Source organism: Leptosomus discolor, chromosome 6 (assembly GCF_034619465.1).
Source record: "Leptosomus discolor isolate bLepDis1 chromosome 6, bLepDis1.hap2, whole genome shotgun sequence".
Lineage (NCBI taxonomy): Eukaryota > Metazoa > Chordata > Aves > Leptosomiformes > Leptosomidae > Leptosomus > Leptosomus discolor.
In genome coordinates this window covers 23,889,843-23,913,433 of record NC_141396.1, presented here as the reverse complement: position 1 = coordinate 23,913,433, position 23,591 = coordinate 23,889,843, and the positions used below count along the sequence as shown (strand labels likewise).

The 23,591-nt window shown below is 39.0% G+C and overlaps 1 protein-coding gene across 4 annotated transcripts in view; it reads right to left on the bottom strand.

The window, feature by feature from the left end:
• The window catches only part of ZSWIM8 (zinc finger SWIM-type containing 8), a 65,027-nt gene that overhangs the window by 35,271 nt on the left and 6,165 nt on the right, over positions 1 to 23,591 (bottom strand). For 3 of the 4 annotated variants that reach the window (XM_009947319.2, XM_086466397.1, XM_009947320.2), the window contains exons 3-6: positions 9,876 to 9,905; positions 5,496 to 5,500; positions 3,068 to 3,221; positions 1,777 to 1,871 (exon numbers count right to left, since the gene is read on the bottom strand). In XM_009947319.2, the coding sequence (XP_009945621.2) occupies positions 1,777 to 1,871; positions 3,068 to 3,221; positions 5,496 to 5,500; positions 9,876 to 9,905 (284 nt within the window). The remainder of the gene's footprint in view (positions 1 to 1,776; positions 1,872 to 3,067; positions 3,222 to 5,495; positions 5,501 to 9,875; positions 9,906 to 23,591) is intronic. The other variant, XM_086466395.1, reaches the window with a different exon arrangement.

The following is a 23,591-nucleotide window of genomic DNA, read 5'->3' as shown; positions in this document are numbered from 1 at the left end:
CTGCTATTTGGGGGTGGGGGGACGGCGGGGGAAATCCCTCCATTGGATAAAGTCCCTCTGCTAAGGAGGAAACAACGTCACTGTTTAAATGAAGCTACTTCCTTCCCTTCCACGTGCATAATCCTTTGTCAAGAAGCCCAGTTGCTGTATGGGTACTTGAGAAGTTCCTCCTCTCTATCATTCACTGTCTCTTCTTTTTCCCTACTCCTCTCCTCCTCCTCCAAGTACAGGTTTTGCATTAATATTCCTAGCCTTTGTTCATTGACATTGCTTTACACATCCTCACCTTTTTAATTTATTACTGAAACAAGTTTTGACCACAGTCTGTAGTCAAACGCACTGTATATTAACTATTCTGCTCTTTTCCACTGTGAAAGCCCCAGGAATTACTGAATTTCGGTCAGCTGCATTTTAACTCATTTTGTGTGTCTCAAATATTTGCCTTCCTGAAGTTCAGCAGATGCCTTAGAGGCCTCTCTCAGCATTTCAGTCCTGACATCGGGAGTTTATGAATGCACTCAAAAGTCAGTTTAATCCTATTTAGCTCAATTTCGTTGACATGCCAAAATTACTATCTGGTTTCACTGACAACTCAATATAGCTTACGTATGAGGAAGTACTTCACTTCCATTCCCAAGAATTCCTGCTATTGTTATTACAGTAGACAATGGACTAGGTAAAATCCTTTCAGATGCTTTACCTTATATTCAGGTAACAGTCCATCAGTCTCTCACAATTTGCATATCTCTATTACTATCTCCTCCTCTTTTCGATCTCCCCAAACTTTCACAGTATGAGTCTCTTTTATTCCCTTTTTGAGGTGCCTTTACCTAAATTTATTCATATCACTGAGAGTTATTGGTACAAGCAACTGTACTACTGGTACAAGTAACTAAACAGGCCCACAGAAGTCTCTATCCCTCATCACAGGAAAATACAGAGAACTTCCTTCCTTAACATTATATAACCTTTTATATTATAATTTTTCTTATTACAACCAGGCTCAGTTCCCATATGCCAATTAATATTCTAATTCTGAAGCTCACACTTGCAGAAAAAAACAACACATCTGCATTGGACTGACATGGCCCACCTTGACATACTAGTGTCTTTATTTCACATAGTGCCTTCCTGTCTAACAGCTGTCACTAGAAAAAGACAGCTCAATACACTTCTTTACTTCAAAGGATTTAATGAAAAATTCAGAGTCCAATTCTTTAAGATAAGATTAGTTTCTACAACAATAAAACATAAAAAGAACAAGATAAGTGAGCAAAAGCGATAAAACGCACTGTCCAGCAACACTGATTTCCTTCTGCCAAAATACTACATGAGTAACTATATTGTATTAATACAACTCTCTTGCTATAACAATAATTAAACCTTGCAAACTTCCTCTCTGCCACACATGCACTTTAAGTAAGGCATTCATTTGATTAGATCACCAGAAAACCAAGTTCTCTTTATCAATGAGGAATTCGAGCATTATGGAGATAAAGGCATACTACGTAGTTTTTTCCAAAACGTCGAGACAGATCAAAGATCTAATTTTCAGAGCATTTCTGGCTTTTCACTCAGTTTCACAGCTGAGTTGATTGAGGCTGAAATAAACATAATATTTAGCTCAAGACATTACAAAGAATACTGTGGCAGGGAGCTTAATCTAGCATTCCAGAAAAGCTGATTTTGAGACACAGTCATACCACTGCTGTCCCATTGCAGATATGGTTTTGGGAATCCAAAATATCTACAGATATTGAGCTGCAATGTTCTTACCTATCTGGAGAGGGTCTTTGACAGCCCTCACCCGGAACAGCTGCTCCCCTCGCTGGAACTCATCCGCACTGCCATTCGCCAAACAAGAGTACAATCTGCAAGAGATACACATAATGTGTCAAGATCAGCCTGTTTTTGAGGAACTTGACAGTATTATCCTCTTGCATCCTTTGTTGACACGGCTTTTGAAAAATCCTTACTATCTTCATCTTTAAGATGAAGTCCAGCTCTTTTCTGCTTTTTTTCCATTACAATTCAACCATAAAAATCATTAGTCTCTTCCTAACTGGGTTTGTGTATAGCCACTGGCATTTCTAGGAATTTCAACCTAAGGCTCTGAAGTACAAATCCATTCATAGCCTAAAATGAAGCTTTTATATACAGTATAATATAAATTCAAGGTCCAGTGTTAGCATGCCACAGTAAAAAATCCTTGTACTTCTAGATGAGTTACCTGCATGCTCACATCAGGTTTTTTTTACATCTGTGCTCCTCAGAATAATGAACACGTACAACCAGCTGGCTTGCTCTATTGCCCCACAGACGATCTTACAAATTACCTCAGCACTTCTGACATTACCTCCCCCATCTGATACTAGAACATTAAATGAATGCATAGAACAACTTTCAGGATGATTCTTCCTAAAGGAGTGTAATATCACTACTTTGCAACAAAATTCTGAATGCACAGTTACGTGGGTAAGCCTCCTATACTATAAAAGCTTCAGCAAAAATACTTTGGTAAAAGATCTAAAAGCACAGAATTTTGTTCTCACACAATTTATGTGGAAACATGAGAAATATAGTAAACTCTCTGACTGTATCCACTTTGATCACTGATGTACTCAGCAAATTCTGATTCTCCTACTTACAACGAAAGGCTTGCACAGCATACTGACCTAGCCCTCCCTGGCAACTTCTGAGTCCAGTTAAAGCTCCGACTCAAGCAAGAGATTCAAACTGCAAAGAATAATGCATAAGACTAACATAGGAACAAAACTCTACAAACCAGTTACTGTCAGGCAAGTTAAAAGGTGCATTTATTCTGCTATCATTCACATACAGAACCTGCACATGTGCATGCTTTTCCTGGGACATATGCAGGGCAGCCCACCCTGAAATAAAACCCCATTATCACAGCATATCACACAGTAATCCATCCATGTATTACATAATGCACATGAGAACGCCAGAAGCAGCAAATATATGGGACATCAAATGGACAACCATTCTCCTCTAGCGAACAGAACTTTTCGTTAAGCATCAATGAAACATAAATAGTATTAATTACCTGATATCTTCCTCATTTTCTGGGAAACTCCAGAAGGCGATTCGAAGCTGCAGTTGCTCAGGTACTGGAGGATAAACTTTCTCCACCACCTCGAATGGAATGTGAAATGCAACCTGTTTTGCAGATAGTTCCACCAATGGGATCACCAGCCCATCTAGCAAGTCAAAAACCAAAATGCAGTTAGTCATTCAGAAAACAAAACTCATGAGAGGCTAAAGAGATTGTAGCAGGGAGCTCTTCCACTCCTCTCATCTCACCGAGTTCAAGGACCAATTTTGATAGACAGTAAAAGGCAGCAGAGAAATTTTCTGAAGAATTGCCTGCCAACTTTCTTTGTTTTCAGCCCCCAAGGGCATAGGTACACGTTCCTTAAAAAAACAGTCCTTTGTCAGGAGAGTTACATTAGCCTAGCAGATGTCAGTGACTTGGAAGTCTGTCTCCTGACAAAACTGAAGCCATTTAGCAAGACCTAAGGTAATCAAATATTTTTCACACATTTCTGTTAGAATATGGCAGCAACATTGTGTAAATGTCAGATGACTACACAGAGAAGAACTATTACAGTGTATATGCACAAGACAGCAATGGAAAGGTTATCCAGGAATCTTAGTACTGACTTTTTTTGTAACATTCAGTATTCAGCTATTTACAAGATTTTAATTTCAATTAGTATTTGTTATTTTACTCCCCTTACCACTACCTTTCATGTAACATCTGTCTTTATATTTCAAGTTCTTCACAGAAGAACTGGGAATTCGCATGTTTGTACAGTGCCGACTACACTGAGCCCAGGAGGATCTTAACTGAAGGCACCAAGAGCTTTAGGCAAATACATCTAACCACCACCTTTCTACCAAACTAACTCCACTTTTTATGTTTTGAAGTGCAGACGAAGCTTTCTTACCATCAGGCTATGGGAGCCTTATGTTTCTGCTTCACTCTGAGCTAGATTACGCTCTATACAAAATGCCAGACTTGTCTTATCTGCAAGCACCTCACTGCTTTACTGAGATCATCTCCTGATCCATCACTACAGCAGCCTTGGTTCCCCAGTCTTCCAAACCCTGTCGCCAAAAGCCTAATTAATTCAGTTTCAGGTATTCCATGTTATGTCTCTTCACCTCCCTAACCAGCTTCTAAAACACCACTGGAAGCCAGAATGTAAACCAATCTGGCCCTCAGCTTTCCTTCCTCACTATCCTCCAGGCAACATATCAAAGGAAAACTTAAGCTCTGATGTCAGTGAGCACTTTCTCACCTTCTGCCTAGAGACACCCTCCAGTCCCAACAGCTGGGAAACAGATAGGAAAGGAGAGGGCTTTGAAAGTGCATGCACACAGCAAAGCAGCCAACATTTCCCCTAGAACTGAGCAGACCTGTCAAATGGAAGGATTACACAAATATGGAAAGAAAATACAGTTTTTCCAAACATCCAGATCTATGGGGTTTTGATTGCAGTGAAATTACATTCATCAGGCAGCATTCCCTTCTACCAGATAGAGTCAGTCTTTTACTGTCAGGATTGCCTCTCCACTACCAGTGACTTTTACTCTACATTAAAGACAGAGCCTCTGTTTCACAGTGCTACAATCCCATCCATAAATGCGAGTGCAGCAGATTGTAAAATGAACAACAATAGAAGACTGGAGTGTCCCTTTCTTTATAGCTAGCAGATAAACAAGATTTTGACAGAAAAGCTATTTCACTTCCATTTTTGACAACCAAAACAGGTGTAAAGCTTTTATCAAGTCACTAAAAATAAATACTATTTTTAATTAGTCACTTAAAAAAAATAAGTGACTGTTTTTAATTAGTGCAGCACAGTCAACTTAAATGCAATTGCTGCTACTACTGTAGTATTAAATTCCATAGAAGGTTCTAACCAAGGCACTTTAATACTTGAAATTACTCTGAGCAACGAAAGGAGAAGCATTTCTTGTGGTTTTAACCTGCACTTTATCCACATCTTACATTACATGATACTAGAAAAGAGATAACACCTAAACAACCTCTACAAGGCACAAGATTCAAAAAAGATTTCAGTACCAGGCGAAACACCTGTACGTTCTTCAAAAAGCTGCAGCCTGGATGGTATTGCTTTTTACAAGTGCTGGGTATGAAGGTCAGATTAGAAATGCTAAAGGTGGACTGAGTTGACAAAAAAGCAGCAAATGCATTCTGCTTATTATTCTATCAGTACACCTTACTCTCAAAAATATTTTACTTTACTGTTGCAATGGACTAGGACACACATACAATCAGCTACTTGGTCTCAGTGGTACTAGTAGAGTAGTAAAGGCATTAGGAACAATAGTTCGATCATTGCAGTTACCCTCCAATCTCTCCATTACATAGTGTGGCTGTTGTCTCTCAAGCTAAACTAAACTAGCTCAAGAAAAAATACTTTGACAAGCGTTACTGAAACTACCTCTCCTGAGAATACATTTCTTCCACGTGGGAAGACAACACAAGCCCTTCTCATCTGCTCCAGTGCAAGTCTAATGCAAGTCAGCCAACTTGATTTTAACGGTTTTACTGTGAACTAAGTGAACAGTAAACTAAGGTAACAGACTGACTTTGCATTGAACTTATTAATTGATTCATCAGCTGTACTGTTAGTGGTAATTAGCAGAAGACAGGTGGCCAATTATTTCATATCATAACCCACAGTCAGACATTCACAGCACACGGCTTAGACATTTGCAGAATAAGGTGAAAGCAGTAAAACCTGGTGCAGAAAAAAATAATCTAAAAAGCAATAATTCTATCTATAAAACCATGCATCTTTCTAAAATGCTGTATTTGCTATAAGGAAAAAGAGATGTGGAAAAGAAATCATAGAAAATAACTGAAAAGTAGAAGATAATTTTTCAATAATACTTTAAGAGTGGGTGCTACTTTAAGAGTACCTAACTTCGCATACAATGTAAATACTAAAATTAAGAAGTTAAACTGCCCTAAGTCTCAAGTGGGGTAGTTCCCTATGCAGCCAAGGTGAGACACTTTTCTAGCATGTGACTTGGAGCATCAGAGGGTCTTTTCCTGCTAGGCCTCCTGTAAAGTCAACTGGACAGTTTGAGTTAGGTGCTTAAATTAGACTCTGAAAGTCCTAAACAAAGAGAGATCCATTTGAAAAGCTTATCTCTAGATACACAAATCCAGGGTTGGCAGATTCATACTTACTTGTATCAAAAGGTATTCTCAATAAAACAGACAAAGGGTACTCTCAGGTTCTGTATTAAATACACTTTCAGCAAGAAAAAAAAAATAATCTGCTAACAAAGAAAAGGAGAAACCATCACAGCTTCTGCCCAGAAAGCAAAGATAAGGACAGCAAGGAAGATTGCAAGTTCAATAAAAAAATGATACAGTTCTGAAATCAAAGATGTAATACAAAATTGACAAATCTGCAAGATGAATCTGTCCAAGGGAGCAGATAATTTTCAATCGTGGAGCAAAACTAGCAAGAATCACTGCTTCCTCTTGGGAAGCAGACATGATGACCCAAGCAGAACAAACAAAACATTTCAAGTGCTGGAAGCATAAAGTCACAGGCAGAGCATAAGCAACCTCAAACAATTCCCACTTACCGGTTAAAAGACCAGCAAAACCCAGGTCACGAAGGGATTTTGAGAGGCCATTTAATCTATACCTCCTACCTAAGAAGCAGGATCAAGCATATCTAAACCATTCTGAATAAATCACATCTCATCTATTTACTGCCATGTGGAATATGCAGCTCTGATGAGCACTATCCTATCCTTTTTGCTATTGTTTTATGTGAATTAAAGGGTTGATTTTTATAGCCATTTTATAACAGCTAAAACTGTAGCATAGACATAATTATTCCTCCTGGAACAACAACAAAAAAAACCAACCACCCAACCCTAAAACAGCCAACACAAGCTATGCACATAAACATGCATTTTCACCAGTGGAAACAACTTCTGTGCCAGCAGAGCTTACTGACACAGAGATGCACATGTAGATACATTGCTTAACCTTTCCTAGTATACATTAGGCTGTAACAAGTTGCAGCCAACAATTATTCATAAAAACCAGATCATATTCAATATGAGCTATTATTTCTTCAGTACAATAATTGAGTTTCCATGAGAGACAAATAGAGAAGAACCTGCTTGAATAATCAGTAAAATAGAGACCAGGAGAATATCAAAGACTTATTAAATGGAACAGACAGAAAACCAACCGGGCCAAGCACTGAATGTATTTATTATTTAATTACACTATTTCCATTGGGTTATCTTCATCTGAGACACATCTCTAAAAATAAACTATACGTACAAGTGAATAAATACAAATGAAAGTGAACAAATCTCACAGCAAGAGATAAGACAGTGCAAAACAGGAGGCACTGCTTTTGCTATATGTACCTTAAGAAAAATGGCATGTCAGGCTGCATTATCTTTTTAGAGACAAGTCTATAGGTTTGATTTTATAGCTATCCCTGGTCCTCATCTCACATTTCCACTCACCTTTCCTGCTGGCTTCCATCCAAAATGTAAGACGGCAACAAAGTAATACAACTATACACAGAACAAGGATGCGAAGAAAATTAAGTGAAGCACTTCTGATATCAAAAGCTAAAGTGAGAAGAACAGTAAAACTAACAGGAAATAAGCAAAGTGCAATCTTGATCAGAGAAGGAGGTATGTGGGGGGTGTTATAAAACCTCTTTTACAAATCTTATTAAAAAACCAGTAAATACTACATTGCTTTTTACAGGATTTGCCATGTAGAAAGGTAAATGCACTTGAAGCATTTCTGCTCATTTTATTTTAGTTAAGTGCCTATCAGCAAAACATCCCTTGACTTAAGTCAGTGATATATTCTCCCTCTGATACTCCTTAAAACAAAAAGTGCTAAGAACTCTCAAATATGGGCAAGCAGAGCAAGCATTACAGTGAACTGCAACATATCTAAATCAAAACTCTTCAAAAATACTTGGTTTCTTACTGTTTTCTATTTTTTGTACATTTCCTTCTAAAATTCTGCCTCTGATTTTACTTTATTCTCTTGTTCTTTTTTTCCTTTCTAGAAATTTATTCTCAGAGCTGATGTTTTTACAAAGCACATGCCAGAGAAATACATTCCTTCAGGTCTCAAACTCTGCAAGAAACATCAGAAAACTTCACCTTTGTCTTGAACTTTGTAATAGTCAAAATGAATGCTCTGAATGTACCTAAGAAAAAACAGTTTCCCAAGGTGAACATCATAAAATGAAACATAAGCTTTTTAATTAAAAATCCACTATTCATTTAAATTAATTAGATCCAAAGTACTTAGGCCATTACTTCTTCTTCTTTACTTGTTCTTCTTTCGTTTTACCACATCATCAACACCCTATAAAAGGCAACATCTGTGTTTTTAAAAATAAACAAAATTCACCTCTGAACTGAGGATAAGACACATGGTATGTAACAGAAGCATGTTGCAAAAGTCTAAATATAAGGTATTTCCTCTTCCTTCAAAAGCATTTCTCATCCAAAACTCCATCCACAAGGCCCATTAACTTAAGTTCTCTTTTCAAAGACACATCCAATTAAGAGCAGAACTGATTCAATGGGTCACAGATACACCATCACCAGTCAGTCTTCTGTTAGGTCCCAGGCCTATGAAGTCATCAGAACGGGATATTGAACTTGCAGACTATCTAAGCAGTAAGGGTACACTTCTGTCTGCTTGCTGGTTTGTGGCTTTCAAGCACAGACTTGTGAGATGGGTAGCTAATACCCGTCCCATACAATTTCCCAAACTTCAGGCAACATCACTAAAAAATTAAGCACATCTATAATGCACTAGTATGTAATATATAGAAACGATGGACTATTAAGAGCATCCTTAAATAGTCTTGGGATTACAATCTTGGGAGTAAATCAGACTAAGGACAATTAAGTGTAAGCTTCATGATACAGTCATAAACAGGACAGCTATGTTTTCAAAGAGGTAAAGGAAAAGTTCTCCACCTGAGTAGAAGAGATATTGCAGCTACTCTAGTCTGTGCCTGTAAGACTTGGAACATATGAAGAATTTACTTGGAACATATGAAATACTGAACCACAACCACCAAGCTCCAAAAGGAAACCAAACACCTCACCATAAAAAAAAAAAAAAAAAAAGCAACTGAAATAGCCAACATAATTTCAAACAGAGAAGAGAGAGAGATAACATATAAGCACTTAGAACAATAGAAGTAGTATTCATCTTTAAGCACTCATGCCAAAACAGGCCAAAGTTAGGGGAGAGAGGATTTGGGATATGAGTTCAAACTAAATTGAACAGCATGAGAAACTTCCATTGTAAGGCTCATAGGTGAACTGCTGGAGCAGCTATGAACCTGTACCATGTAGTAAAAGAAAGATTAGCTTGACATATGCCAAGAGTAGACTATCTAATAAAATGCATTAGATAATAAAGAAAAATCTTACTCATGATGCCTTCTTTCAGGCCTGTATTCTGATTCTTACAATTAGGAACATAGTTCCCTTTAAAAAATCATCAGTCTTTGCGTTGTAGATGATCTTTTTGAATCACACAGCTAGTCTCAGTGGTGTAATAGTGGAGACATATGTACACACACACACATCGTAGTCTGCTTCAGCACAATCACAGCTAATGGGTGCTCTCACAGCGGCCCAGCTGACATGCCAAGTACTGAACAGGCACCAAGAATGAATTTTCTTGCCCCAAACACAATACAAGAAACCAAACTGGCAAGCTGACAGGTCAGGACCCCAAGACTGAATCAAGACCCTGCAATGTCAGACCCTGACAGCTGAACAAACACAAGGAGCTGCCCCCTGCACCCAGTCCTGGTCTAGCTTGAATGTATGTAGAATGAAGCACCTGAAAAGCTGAAGACATAGCACAATATTCAAATACCGACTCGCAGCTGTCTTCAATTAGCATTCCTCTGCTTCAGATTAATAATTCCATGCCATCTTATACCAAGGGGAAAAAACCCACAACATTGCTTGTAAAAAACAAGCAAACCACAGTATTGCTAAGAAGTAGTTTATTTTCCTTTTACAGATTAAGGAAACCAATGTGAAGATACATATCCCTGGTTCCTCAACTATCCAAGCAGCGTCAATCTTAAGAAAATAAGCATCTCCTTTACCAAGTCAAAATAAAGTTTCAGCTACTTGTTTCTCAGATACTACCCACTCCAAACTAACTCCCTGCAAAACACCTCAGCATTCACAAAAACAGCTGCAACACCAAACAGAGAACAGTACTTTCGGTGGAATTCATCTGTGCGAGTTTTTCACATGCTGTGACTGACCCAGGTGGTTAGGTTAGACAAGAATAGGGATCAAGTTATGGAGAAAGGATGCTACAAACACCGCTGCTCATGATTGTTAACCAAGCTTGCTCAGAAAAGATGACTGGAGGGAGCATTCTGACTTGAGGACTCCTTTGGTTTTGTTTTCTCTCAATGTTTTTGTATTTTTAAAATGTCCACATACTCGTAACAGGCTAGCAAGTGCAGCTAAACTGATCCAGAAAAACAGCAAGGACAGTGCACCGTAACACAATCATCAGGTATTTCAGGCAGTTAGCCACAGGAAAAACTCTAAAAATATGTCTTTCTCCACCAGGGTTGTATGCCAGGATGATAGTCTCACTACGCAAGAATGAATATATATATACACATATGAACTTTTTTTTTATATATAATACATATAATTATTATATATAATATATATAACTAATAATTATATAGACAGACATACAATATATGAAAACACAGCACTAGAGAGATCAACCAAGTGATCAACCAACTAGCAAAATGCTCCAGAGAGCAAATCAAGATTCGGTCTGAATCACTAGTATATTGATTTGCTCACAGGACAAAGCAAACAAAAAAGAACTCTCAGGGTTACGTGGTTATATTTTTCTGTCCATGTAATTTGCCTGTTACACTTGCACATCACCCTTCTTACTGCCTGTAAACAATGCCGAACTCTCAGGAAGGAAAGTTATCAACTAAATATTTTTTTAAAAATTTAGGAACAGGTCTGCTTCTCTTGTTTGCTGTTTTCTTCTTCCTTTTCCTCCACTGCTACTACCCCCATAAGCTTACTACCAGTATTAAAACCCTAATGGGATCTGTGTTTACAAGACTTTCTTATACCTCTTATTTCCTCAGCCGGAGTTATACAACTCTATCTGGATCCCACAACCATTTTGCAGCAGCGAAATCACACTGAGAATAATGTCACAGGGTAGCAAACACAGAGATATATAAGACTATGCTGAAAGCAAAAAGAAGAACTGGGGGGAGGCCTACATCAGCCCTAAGCCACAGAATGACATTTTTATATACAAAACAGTTGAGAAGACAAATAAGCAACAGAACTTTTTCATTAGCACTTACTGGATAAGACTGATGAGATTCATAGCCAAAGACCATTAAAAATACAAATCCCAGATGGGCAGCTTACGGTCCAGACTTGGAAACCTCAGGCTTAACTGACAAACTGCAGCAACTACTACTACACCAATTCCATTACAACCACCACAATAACATTTTAACAATGTCTTTTCTATTTTTAATCCAATGAAAAATATTTGTTCTATCACAGGAGAGTGTCCAATTCACCTCCAAAGTCTCTGCCACCTACAGCAAGAGCTATAGCACAGAGTCAAATTTCAGCTCAATTGAATTTCTGAAAATTGCTTAGCACTACATCACAAACAGGTTATACATGTAAGTCAAAAGATTTAATGGCTCAAACTGTCTTTTTGTTGCTGTATTTACATTTCCCTTCAAAATGAGAGAAATACATTATTTGGCTGACTGCATAAACATATCCTGACATCATGTCTTCTGCCTCCAAGATTAAGACATTTTAGGAAGCAGAAATTAGTTTCTTCTATAAGGTAGACCTTAAAATACATCAAAATATTAAAAAAAAACCCCACCCTCATTTTTTATTTGCACACAAGTCCTGAGGAGTTGAAGAATACAATACTAAATCACACTGTGGTGTGGACTGGATGACTGAGGAGTCTTTTTCAAGTGTCAGTAATTTTAAAGCTGTTAAGGCTTGCAGTTCCCTTCTGGTCATCCAAATTATTAAAAAAAAAAAAAAAACAGCCCACATTTCTAACAAATCCATTTCACAATAGTATTCTACACTCATTCTCTGAATGCGTCCAGAGCTACAAAAAAAATTATAGAACACCAGCCAAAAACCAGCTGACCTAACTTTGCTCACCTGTGGAGAAATGGCATCACCATCATGCTAACATCAAGCACAGAGAACGCATCCCAAAACTATTTTTATTATAGAATCTCAGCACCTAACAGAGGAGGAATCCCACATACTCAGATCAACTCCTGTTGTTTCCATACTAGACTGATTTAAAAAATCGTTTTATCTTTATGTCACTATTTTTAAAGTTACATCTTTTAAATCATAAAGTGTCCAAGTATTATGCCAACTCCTGGTAACACTTCCAAGAGATTTCATGAGGCATAAAAAAAATGCCCTACAAAAAGAAAGCTGGTGAGGCTTTATAATTCTAAGCAATAACCGGTCAGAGAACTCAAACTCAGAAGATGCACTATGTACGTGTAAAGTCCAAAAGTCCTAACCTAGTTTAAATCAGTAACAGTATGCCAAAAATCCCACAGCCATACCTCAACTTTCCTTACAGTAATTGATAACTTCTTCCTGTTAGCAAAAACTCTCTACCAGTAGCAAAGCCTCCTACTGCTGTATAAAGTGATCATGATCTAACTTCGGAAAGTCTTTCTTTGAGATGCTCTAGTTCCCAGTGCCACTCCTTTTAAAGTTAAACAATGTTGAAACACACAAGCAGACACAGATAAACATGCAGGGTTCTTATATTAACCTGCAGAGTGCACACGAATACATGCAGCATTTACTTCCCCTGAATTTCTAGAGATTTGTGGGGAAATGGTTGCTTTTTCTTCCTGCACTCTCTCCAAATGAAACTTCTCCCCTGAGAATCAGACCTCCCAGCCCTGTGCCACACCAGATGAGAACCCAAGACGCATGGGGAGTGAGTTCAATGTCCTCTGACTACGAGACCAGCTACTCAGATCACTTTGTCAGACAATCCAAATACAATTTTGTTTGGAAACTTCCACAAAATGATTCAGGAACATTCTTTCATCCCACAAAATATCAGTATCCGATAATCACACTGCAACAACAGCCAACGGGGATACTGTTACTCTTGTCACAACTTAATCAATAGGGAGAATTTCCAATTTAACCAAATAATGTAGTACTGACATTACCAGGGGAAATCCGAGGTGCTGAGGACTGCAGACCCATGCCAGAAGAAAAAGGCTGATGCTTTCTGCTACAGGACTTTTTAGAAAATGACACGAGAAACAGCTCCTTGCACCAAGAGGCTACAATGTACATGAAGACAGATAACAGTCACTCTATCACCTCATGACCCCTCACCAGCCAGGGAGAACTGGGAAAAGCAAGAACAGACACATGGGTGTAAGTGAAACAGATTTAAAGAAACACCACCAGTACTAGTAGGGATACACAGAGTTACACTCAGCCAAATGAATATCCAGTTGTCACAGTCAACCAGAGAGCAGTCCTCAGGAGCAGAGAGAAGCCAGAGGAGGAGCAGGAAGAACCTCAGCAAGAACCCCACAGGAGCTCTTTTTCCTCAGCAAACCTTCCCCCTTTACAATGACCATGACATTACGGTGTGGGCTACTCCTGTAGCTAACTCAGGTCAACTGCCCTGGCTGACTCAACACTGCTAACGGCCTGCCTAGCATGGCTGAGCTGTGACTCTGTCCCAGCCAAATCAGGACAGACATTAAAAAGAAAAATAACAATCTCTGTCATATTATGCCTCCTTTCACCGCTGGTAAACATGACTAAAGAGTTTCAATATGCCCAAGTAAATTTTAACTGCCAAGCAGATAACCTGCTGGGTAATCATCCCTCAAAGATCCTCTTGCAATTAGTAGACAGAAGAAGAGCTGCACATCTGAAACCTTTTTTTGCACTCCAAAGGTCAACTGGCTGAAGAACACGTTTCCCTTCTTTCCTTGTCTTCCCTATGTCCTTAAAGCATCAGAGCTACAACACTCTTACTATATCAGAAACCAGGTCTCTAGAAAACAAACACTTGAATCAAGTCTTCAGAACTTCAGGAGCAGGCAAAGGTGGAAAGTTATATTTGGTAACCAAAAAGATGTTTGATGGGGGCAGAGAATAAAGATGAAACCAAAATCCATGATTTGGATTCATGACTCCAGGACAGAAACACCAACATATTCCTCCATCACTAAACTCTAATTCCTAAGACCCTTGTCACCTAAGTTCTGCCTCACGGTTCACATAAGATTTTGTTGCAAACACGTACAACGTACCTACAAAAAACATTTGCTCTGAGAATATGTCAGAACCTTTCCAAACACAAGTCAAATCCAGATCAGAAAGGTGTATTTTCCATTTAACTCTATTGCTTCTCCTACACAATAACTGTGAAAATCTTCTGCACAGGTCTGTGCTGATGAAACTGGAGTATTTGATGTTATGTTGATGCCTTACACCAGATGAGATCTATTTGTCTCTTCATAAGCTCTGCATCTCAAGAACAAAATGTCGGTAAGCGCTTTTCTCAACTCTCACCCACTCTAACATGATCGAGATCCCAAAACTGTAATATCAGCATTAGGCAGGCAATGCAGCATTCACAACTTGACAACCTCCTCTGGAAATTCAGACAAGAAAATTCTTAATCCAAAGACTTCCATTTCCCTTCCTCAAAAAAGAATTCATTTCAAAAAAAAAAAAAAAAAAAAAAAAAAAGAGCAGCCTGGGCAAGCAACTGACAGCTGTTAGAAATCCTAAAATGAACAGCAGATTTTTGTAAAGCAAGACAGACAGTGCTACAAAACACTGTATTCACGCCAGTGCTGGCCAAGGTTTCATGACAAATTGGGCAGCTTGCATTCAGAATAACTCTAAAGCTGATGAAGCAGATCAGCTTCAGGCACGCCATTTCCCCTGCACTGTTACTTCTCACTCTCCCACCCCATGCAGAAAGCATACTGCATAATCAGGATTGTGCATTCAGAGCACAGACATCAAACAGCTCCCGTTTCCTGAAAGCAAGGCTCAGTACTACCAGCTATTCCCACTTCTGCCCCATGCAAGGTGTTCTAAAAGCTCAGAATTCCAAATTACGTCCAGTGGTCTACAACAAAGAAACAAGCTACAAAGACCAACAGGGACCAGATTTTTTTCTGAATGTAGATATAGATGATGGAACACGAACGCAAATCAACAAGTCAGACTGCAACACAGCTGAGGATCAATCTCTAAGAAGTACTGATATGTTTCAGATGCTGAAAGGAAGTCATACAAAACACCATGCAACCTTTACTATTTAATGTGCTGCTCTCTACCATTAGTATCCATCCATAAGTATTAATGCAAAATTAATCTCTAACCAGCTTTTTCCTGTGTCTAAATCCCAGAGCAGTATCGCTTGGCCTCCAAACAAATGCACTGGCAAACGCTGAAGAGCTGCATTACTGAGCATATCAGAACGAGATCAGGCCAATTCTGTTGGGGCTGATGGGAAAGTTATTTTCTGAAAAGAATACATCAAGGATGAGGCATTCTCACCTCTAGGGTAAAAAAAAAAAATAATTAAACATCTGTTAGCAACTAAAAGAAGATACCGCCTCTTAATATCACCAACAGGAAACAATTACAGGCTTAAAAATGTGTTTCATAGACAGCGGTCAAAAGAAGTTAGATATCTAATTTATCTATCTTTTGAAAAAATCTTACCCAACTCCTCTTTTTATTTCCTTTGGTTTGTAAAAATCTCCACAAACCTAACCCCAGGTCTACAGCTTTATGGGAGGTTAGAGAGCCCACTCAGCAATGTCCTTCAATTCCAGGTGCTCCCACCACAGTTCAAAGGTGCAGCACAGCAGTCCTGGACCATCTGGAACCGCTGCTGCAGGACACAGGCTTCCAAAGTGGGTAGTACCTAGCCCTCCTCAAGCTCTCACCACACAACAACTATATTTCCTGTCGCTCAAAGTAAGACATCCATCTGATCATTTCTTAGATGGCGTAAGTTCCTCCTCTAACAAGAAGTAAATTCTCTTCCATTTCCTTCACATCACCTATAGAGAGAACAGAATGGGGGAAACAAAACTGGATAACAAGGAATACAAAGCAAGCAGGCAGCTACAGAACGTTTACAGAGGAGAAATTAATTACAAGCATGTCTATCATTTTCAGTGCACAAAAATAATACCAAAAGCAGCACTGGAAGACTGTGAGGTACTGATTAACTACAGTCCATTGCATAACTTTGCTTAGGCAAATGCATAATATCTCCCAAGATCTCTCCAACATCACAAGACTGAAGCAAAGCCAAACATCTTCTGAAAATGTCTGCAGAAGTCTTGAAACACTTGCTGCTCATAACCAGCCAGGGAAAACTAACTCCCTGTCCTTGAGAAAGATAAGCAGCTTAGCTGACCTCATGCACTTCTGCTGTAAATGCAATCATTGAGTCAATGAAAACTTCCAAAAGCATTCCGGGTCAAATACAACTAACTTCTCTGTGTCAGACCACCTTCTCTTCAAGCCATTCATGAAAGTTACATGCAGCTGTAAGTTATAAATATGTTCACCTGGAGTTCTGGTAAACAAATTTACAGCTGCATTTCCCCTCTCCCATCTCAGCATTTACTGACCTAAATATGAGGTAGGAAATGGAATTACATGCAATATGCAGCAGGAACTGTGAACAGCTCAAGAGAATTACTAAATGATGCCCTATAGACTTCACAAAGGTATTAGATTCTCAGAAAAAGTTGTCATTTCATTTGTACACCTATTAATCACATACTAACCCACCAGCAGGACCACCATGAAGCTTAAATGTCAAATAGCAATAATTTTTATATCAGCAATCATTGTTTCATACAAGCAGGGAACTTGAGCATTCAAGCCGTTATCAAGCTATTCAATTAGCCTCTAACATGGATTAACAAGGATTCAAGTTGGTACACTCTCCACAGGATGAGACAAATGCAAATTTACCAGATAAGAATTCCAGTGTAGGGATATTAAAAAGAAAAGAAAAAGATTAAAGGGCAAGTCTTGAGAACCACAATTTGTGATACACAAAGTCAGGCAAATGTGAGCATATACTGAGAACAATAAACCTGAAGTCCTACAAAGACCAGAAACAAGACATGGACAGATTCCATTAGGTCATACAATACTCAACATTCACAGGTTCAGTAAATTTTTCTGTGCTTCAAGGAAGAACCTTGTTCTATCACATACATGGAAGAGATGTCAGTGGGAATGGCTTGGCTGTAGGTAGGCACTGTTTTAGTGAATACATCTAAAAAAAGAGTCCAGATGGTAACTTGACTAAATGTACTTTAAGGGCACCTCACTTTTCCTTTAGTTCTGGCTGGGGAGACATGCTGAACAGAAAAGCTGCAATTAACTTTTTCCACTAGTTTATCTGGGAAAAAAAAACCAAAACCATACCAACTGGATTTTAAAATATCGGTGTTTTCATTTTCAGATCTCCACCAATTAATTACTCATGTTTACCAGTATTTGTGGATTGCAAAGAATGTTGCCCAGAGCAGAGAAGTCCCACCCGTGGAAACATTCACAATCAAGTCGGGCAGGGCTCTGGGCAACCTGATCTAGCTAAAGATGTCCCTGCTCCCTGCAGGGGGGTTGGACTAGGTGGCTTCTAAAGGTCGCTTCCAACCCAAACTATTCTGTGATTCCATGATCATCTGCTTAAACTTTTCATCTCTCTGAACAGAGGCAGAAGCTGGAATCAGTGGCCCAAGTATTCACCTGCCCACTGCTTCAATAAGTCACCTCGTAAGTGTCTTAACTTGCCAGGAAAAAGTACCGTTGTATTCCTTTCTGTAAAGACTCTCATTGCTTGCAGACAAATTCTGGGTAATATTTCTTTTATCACACTACCTATTTGTATTTTTGTAAAAACTGCAGACTTCTTTTTATATATTGGTTTTGGTCTCTGGCCTTTCTCTTTTTCATTCTTTCAAGTCTACTCCCCCCTCCAGCATCCAGCTTTTCTCCCACAAAGGGACAGGACTTCTGAGGACAAATTTTTTTTCTTCCTCCCTCCATCTTATCCATGTATCCTTTCCCTTTCTTCTATATGCCAATCCTTATCCCACAGGAAAAAGAAGCTTGAAAGCTCTACTATACATCTCACAGCCACAAACAAAACCTAGCAGACAAAGGAAAGGCACAAAAGTCACTGAGACATCAAGAAATAACACTTGGGTCCCCCTACTTGCAGCAGCTGGATAAGAATGTTAAGAATTTGTTTAAAGACACTACTCCTGCAATCTTTTCAGGTTTCTCTCTTCTATGAAAAGAGAATGTCTTAACTTGCAAATTTTTTCAGTGCTAACCACACACCAGTAGAGATTTAGGTAAATACCGAAAAATCAACACACAGATTTTCCAGTTGTATACGTCTTAAACATGTTCAACCTTCCCCTAATTGATACTGGTAAATACTGGCATTTCTACTTACTTACATTTTTGTTGCAGCAATCTAGAAACGCTAATAATGATCCGTATTAGCAACAATATTTTATTAAAACCAAATACTTTTTACAGCATCACTTTTCTCAAAATACGCAATTCCAGAAGATTTTAAGTAATAGGTATATCACAGCCTCACAGAGCTCCTTTGTTTCATTCTTTTCAAAGTTACTATGTTTCCAGCTCTATGGAGGTAAATATAGATGAACTAAAAGTAACCAAAACAACAGTTTCCACAAGCCTTGCCCATAACATTTAAAGCACCATCAAGAAACATGCTCAAAGACATCACTTTCAGTATTTTCTGTTAAAAATGCTACAACTATCCACAGCCTTGCCAGAACATTACTGCATTCTACATGCAAAGAAAGAAGAAAGGATGCATCAAAAACCACACAAATTATGAGAAGCATGAGAATCTTCTGGTTGGTAACCCTATACTTATTGCTCAGGACTACACAGCTTCAGAGGAGATAACTTAGAAATGTGTGACACGGCATTCTGAAATTAGAACCAGTATTTTAAATATTCTGTATAATATGCATCACTCCTCTTTAGTCTTTAAAAAATTTCTAGGCCTAATATTTCAGCTAGCTGATACATATGTGATTTGAATTTTACATTTGGAGGGTTTGGAAGGGTGTCACAAAACATGAGCAAGGAGGAAACGATTAACACAGACAAAGTACACTAAAATAAAGTTGAAAAAATAACTTCTAGCCATGACACTATTTTAAATTACTCTTATAACTGCTTTACAGTCTTACAATTAAATAGGTGACAGAAAAAAAGTTGTTGGTCTAAAAAGAGCAATGAAATCTTAAAAGACATTCTTGCACTTTAAGAACTGAAGAATAAATTGGTTTTGACTCTTCGGAAATGTTACTTAAAAATACAAAAATAAACAAACAAAAACCCCAAATTAATTATAAATATTCTAAATAGCCAAACATCTACTCCAAAAGTTCATTAAAGTATGCAAAACATCTTTTGAAGCTGTACATTCCTTTCTTCCTCTGGAACAAAGTACTGTATATTAACTAGGACACCAGACAATTAAGAGGAGATGGTCTCTGTTCCTGGTTTTATAACCAGGATAAGAGACGCTGTTCAAATCTCTGATGCCCATTTCTGTTCCCTCGAAGGTACACTGGGGGAGGAGAAAGAGTTTTTTGCTTGTTTGTTTAAAAGACTACCCCATGATCCTTGCCATTCCCTTTTTTTTTTTTCTTAATTCCTTATTTCTGGTTTCATATTTCTTATTCTTAGTACTCAACTCACTTTGTTACCCTTTCCTCAGCATATCAGTAAAAATTATATTACTCAGCAATCACAGGCTATCAAGAACTTGATACGGACAAGAAAGCTCTCTCCTATTTGCTAGACTAACATTAATACATACACATTTCCCTTCAATTCTATGTGCGTTTAAAAACATGTATGGACTCCTTTGTTATACTCGGTAGCTCGTAGGGTAATTTAACTATTTAACAAAAAATAGACATCATAACCAAGCAAAGGTTCATAAACTAGGCTATACAAAACCAAACTTTCTTAGTTACCCTACAAAGAAAAAAATCCATTTGCCTACTTAAGCCTCTCTCTAATCCTCTACCAACTTTTCATAGTAACTGAAATTGCTGAATTTACATTTGCTTAAAAATGAACTTCACCATAGTTATTACACAAACGCTGCAAAACAGATGTTGATTGCAGTGTGTACTACTTCAGAGAAAAAAAAAAAGGCCTGGTCACAAGTCAACATGTGAGTTTTACTCTCACAACTCATACACAGAATAATTTTTACTTTGGGTATATTATATTTGAAAATAGCCATTCCCAGGTTTGATCAGTTTGCTTCTTTTCTCACTAAAGCCACAAGAAATATAGACTGTACCAAACTCTGAAGTTGTAAACTTGCACATTTTGACACTGTTTCCCACGGCATTCTCCTGAAGAAACTGGCTGCTCATGGCTTGGACAGGTGTAATCTCCACTGGGTAAAAGCCCGTCTGGATGGCTGAGCCTGAAGACTGGTGGTGAATGGAGTTCAGTCCAGTTGGTGGCCAGTCACAAGTGCTGTTCCCCAGGGCTCAGTATTGGGTCCAGTTCTGTTTGTTTATCAGTGATCTGGATGAGGGTATTGAGTGCACCCTCAGTAAGTTTGCAGACATCACCATGCTGGGCAGGAGCGTTAGTCTGCTTGAGGGTAGAGAGGCTCTGCAGAGGGATCTGGACGGGCTGGATCGATGGGCCGAGGCCAGTTGTATGAGGTTCAGCAAGGCCAAGTGCCGGGTCCTGCACTTGGGTCACAGCAACCCCATGCAGCGCTATAGGCTTGGGGGTGAGTGGCTGGAAAAGTGCCCAGCGGAAAAGGACCTGGGGGTGTTGGTCGACAGCCAGCGTAACATGAGTGCCCAGGTCACCAAGAAGTCCAACAGCATCCTGGCCCGTATCAGAAACAACATGACCAGCAGGAGCAGGGAGGCGACCATATCCCTGTACTCAGCACTGATGAGGCCGCAACTCAAATACTGTGTGCAGTTTTCAGCCCCTCACTACAAGAAAGACCTCGAGGTGCTGGAGCGTGATGAGAAAAGGACAATGAAGCTGGTGAAGGGTCTGGAGAACAGGTCTAATGAGCAGCGGCTGAAGGAACTGGGGTTGTCTAGTCTGGAGAAGGGAAGGCTGAGGGGAGACCATGTCGTTCTCTACAACTACCTGAAAGAAGGTTGTAGCGAGGTGGGTGTCAGCCTCTTTTCCCAAGCAACAAGCAATAGGACAAGAGAAAATGGTCCCAAGTTGCACCAGGGGAGATTTAGGTTGGATATTAGGAAAAATTTCTTCACAGAAAGGGCTGTTAAGTATTGGAACAGGCTGCCCAGGGAAGCGGTGGATTCACCATCCCTGGAGGTATTTAAAAGATGCATAGATGTGGCAGTTAGGGGCATGGTTTAGTGGTAGACTTGGAAGTGCTACCTTAATGGTTGAACCTGATCTCAAAGATCTTTTCCAACCTAAGCAATTTTATGATTCTATATTAAATCACATTTAACTGATGGCTCTTCAAACATACAGATCATGTCACTATATTAGGACTAAAAGCAACACCAAACCAGAGCAAGAGGAGCATGGAACTGACAACAGCCCAATGTGAGTCATGAAGCTAGGAGTTCACCTCCACCTATCAAACAAGCCGATTTGGCTTCTTGAAACTTCCCATCACTTTATGAACTCAGCAGCTCACAAAAAAAAATCTCTAATGGTCAAGTGAAGAGTCACAAAGTTTCATCTGTGCTGTTGGACATAAGCAAAAACCAGAGCCAGAAAATGCAGGTTCTGAAATTGAGTAAACTGCCTAGAAATGAAGACGCATCTTGAGAGTAACTAATTTTAAATCTTCCAGGGTTTTCATCAGGGCAGGAATTACACCTTCTCCTACATCTTCTCCTACTTGTTTTATAACCTATCAGAAAAAAAAAATCTGGTCTCTTTTGCTCCTGGCTTTTATCAGCAACACTCCAGAAGCTGCAGGAATTTTTTTTTCAGTTTTATTCCCCATTGCTTCCCTGGGGTGACCTGTGACCCCAGGTATGCAAAGGGGGCACAGCCCAAAACACAAGGCTCTCTGTGGTGGCTGTAAGACACATAAAATTAGTCTCCTGCCTGCTCTTCCTGCCTACAGCACCAGATCACAGAGATATTCAAATACATTAATTTAACAAAGAAAACAACTTTTGGTGCTGGCATTCAAAGAATTGAAATAAGCAGTACTTCCAAGCATCAAAAAAGCCCCTTTTAAGTATGAAAAGAAAAAGCTGTTTTAACACGTGTTATTCTGAGTAAAATACTCAATGATGAAAAGACATTTGCATTTCATTGTAGAATTACATTTGCCCAGATAACCATATACTTCAAACCTGAAGTGTAGCTTGAGAGAAATCCTGTTTTGTCTTCACTTTGTTTTTACTTCAGGACAGATCTAGTTACCTACAGGTAAAAAATAAATAAACCCCATTTTTCAGCAATGAAGAACAGGTCAAAGAAAAAAAAAAAAAGAGCGAGATAAAGAAAGGTACAGGAAACAAAGGGAGAGCACAATCCAGCATCTAGGATCAAACCTGAATCTTTATCCTTGCTTCCCTAGATGTAAACATGCCACAGAGAAGAACAACCCCCACAGTTTCAATCAGCCTGAAATGCAAATACAGCGTCTGTGATCTCTGGTCATTCGGCAACACAGGGATCTCCTCAAGGTGAAAGGAAGGAGAAAACAAGCACAAAAAAAACAAATCCATGGAAGCCAGGAAGCAAAACGAATAGAAAGATGAGACAGGAGAAAATGAGACATTTTCCCAGTAGAAAGATGAGACATTAAAATAGGAAAAGAATGTGCACTACTTCTTGTGAGGGGAAGAGAAGCTTAGCTAAAGCAAAAGGCCAGAAGACCAAAAGAGAGTTTAAACTGGATTGGTCATTTAAAAAATCTCAGTAGTAAAAAAGGAACTTTTCCTGACAGCTTCTTTATGTGGTTTCTCTGGTACCCATTTCTGAAAGGAGAGGTACACACACTCAATTATCTCAGAAAGGCACAGGAAGATGCAAATGAAGAGACAAATGTGTGAGAGTCATTCAACTTGTCATCCTTCCAAAAGACAAAGTATTACCATGTTATGAAACTACTTTTTTCATAGACTCACAGAACAAAATTTGGTTTGGATTGGAAGGGACCTTAAAGATCACCTAGTTCCAACCCCCCTGCCACGGGCAGGGACACCTTCCACTAGATCAGGTTGCTCAAAGCCCCATCCAACCTGACCTTGAACACTGGCAGGGAGGGGGCAGAATCAACAATTTCTGTCTCACCACCCTCACAGAAACTTCTAGACAGCTTCTGAAATCTG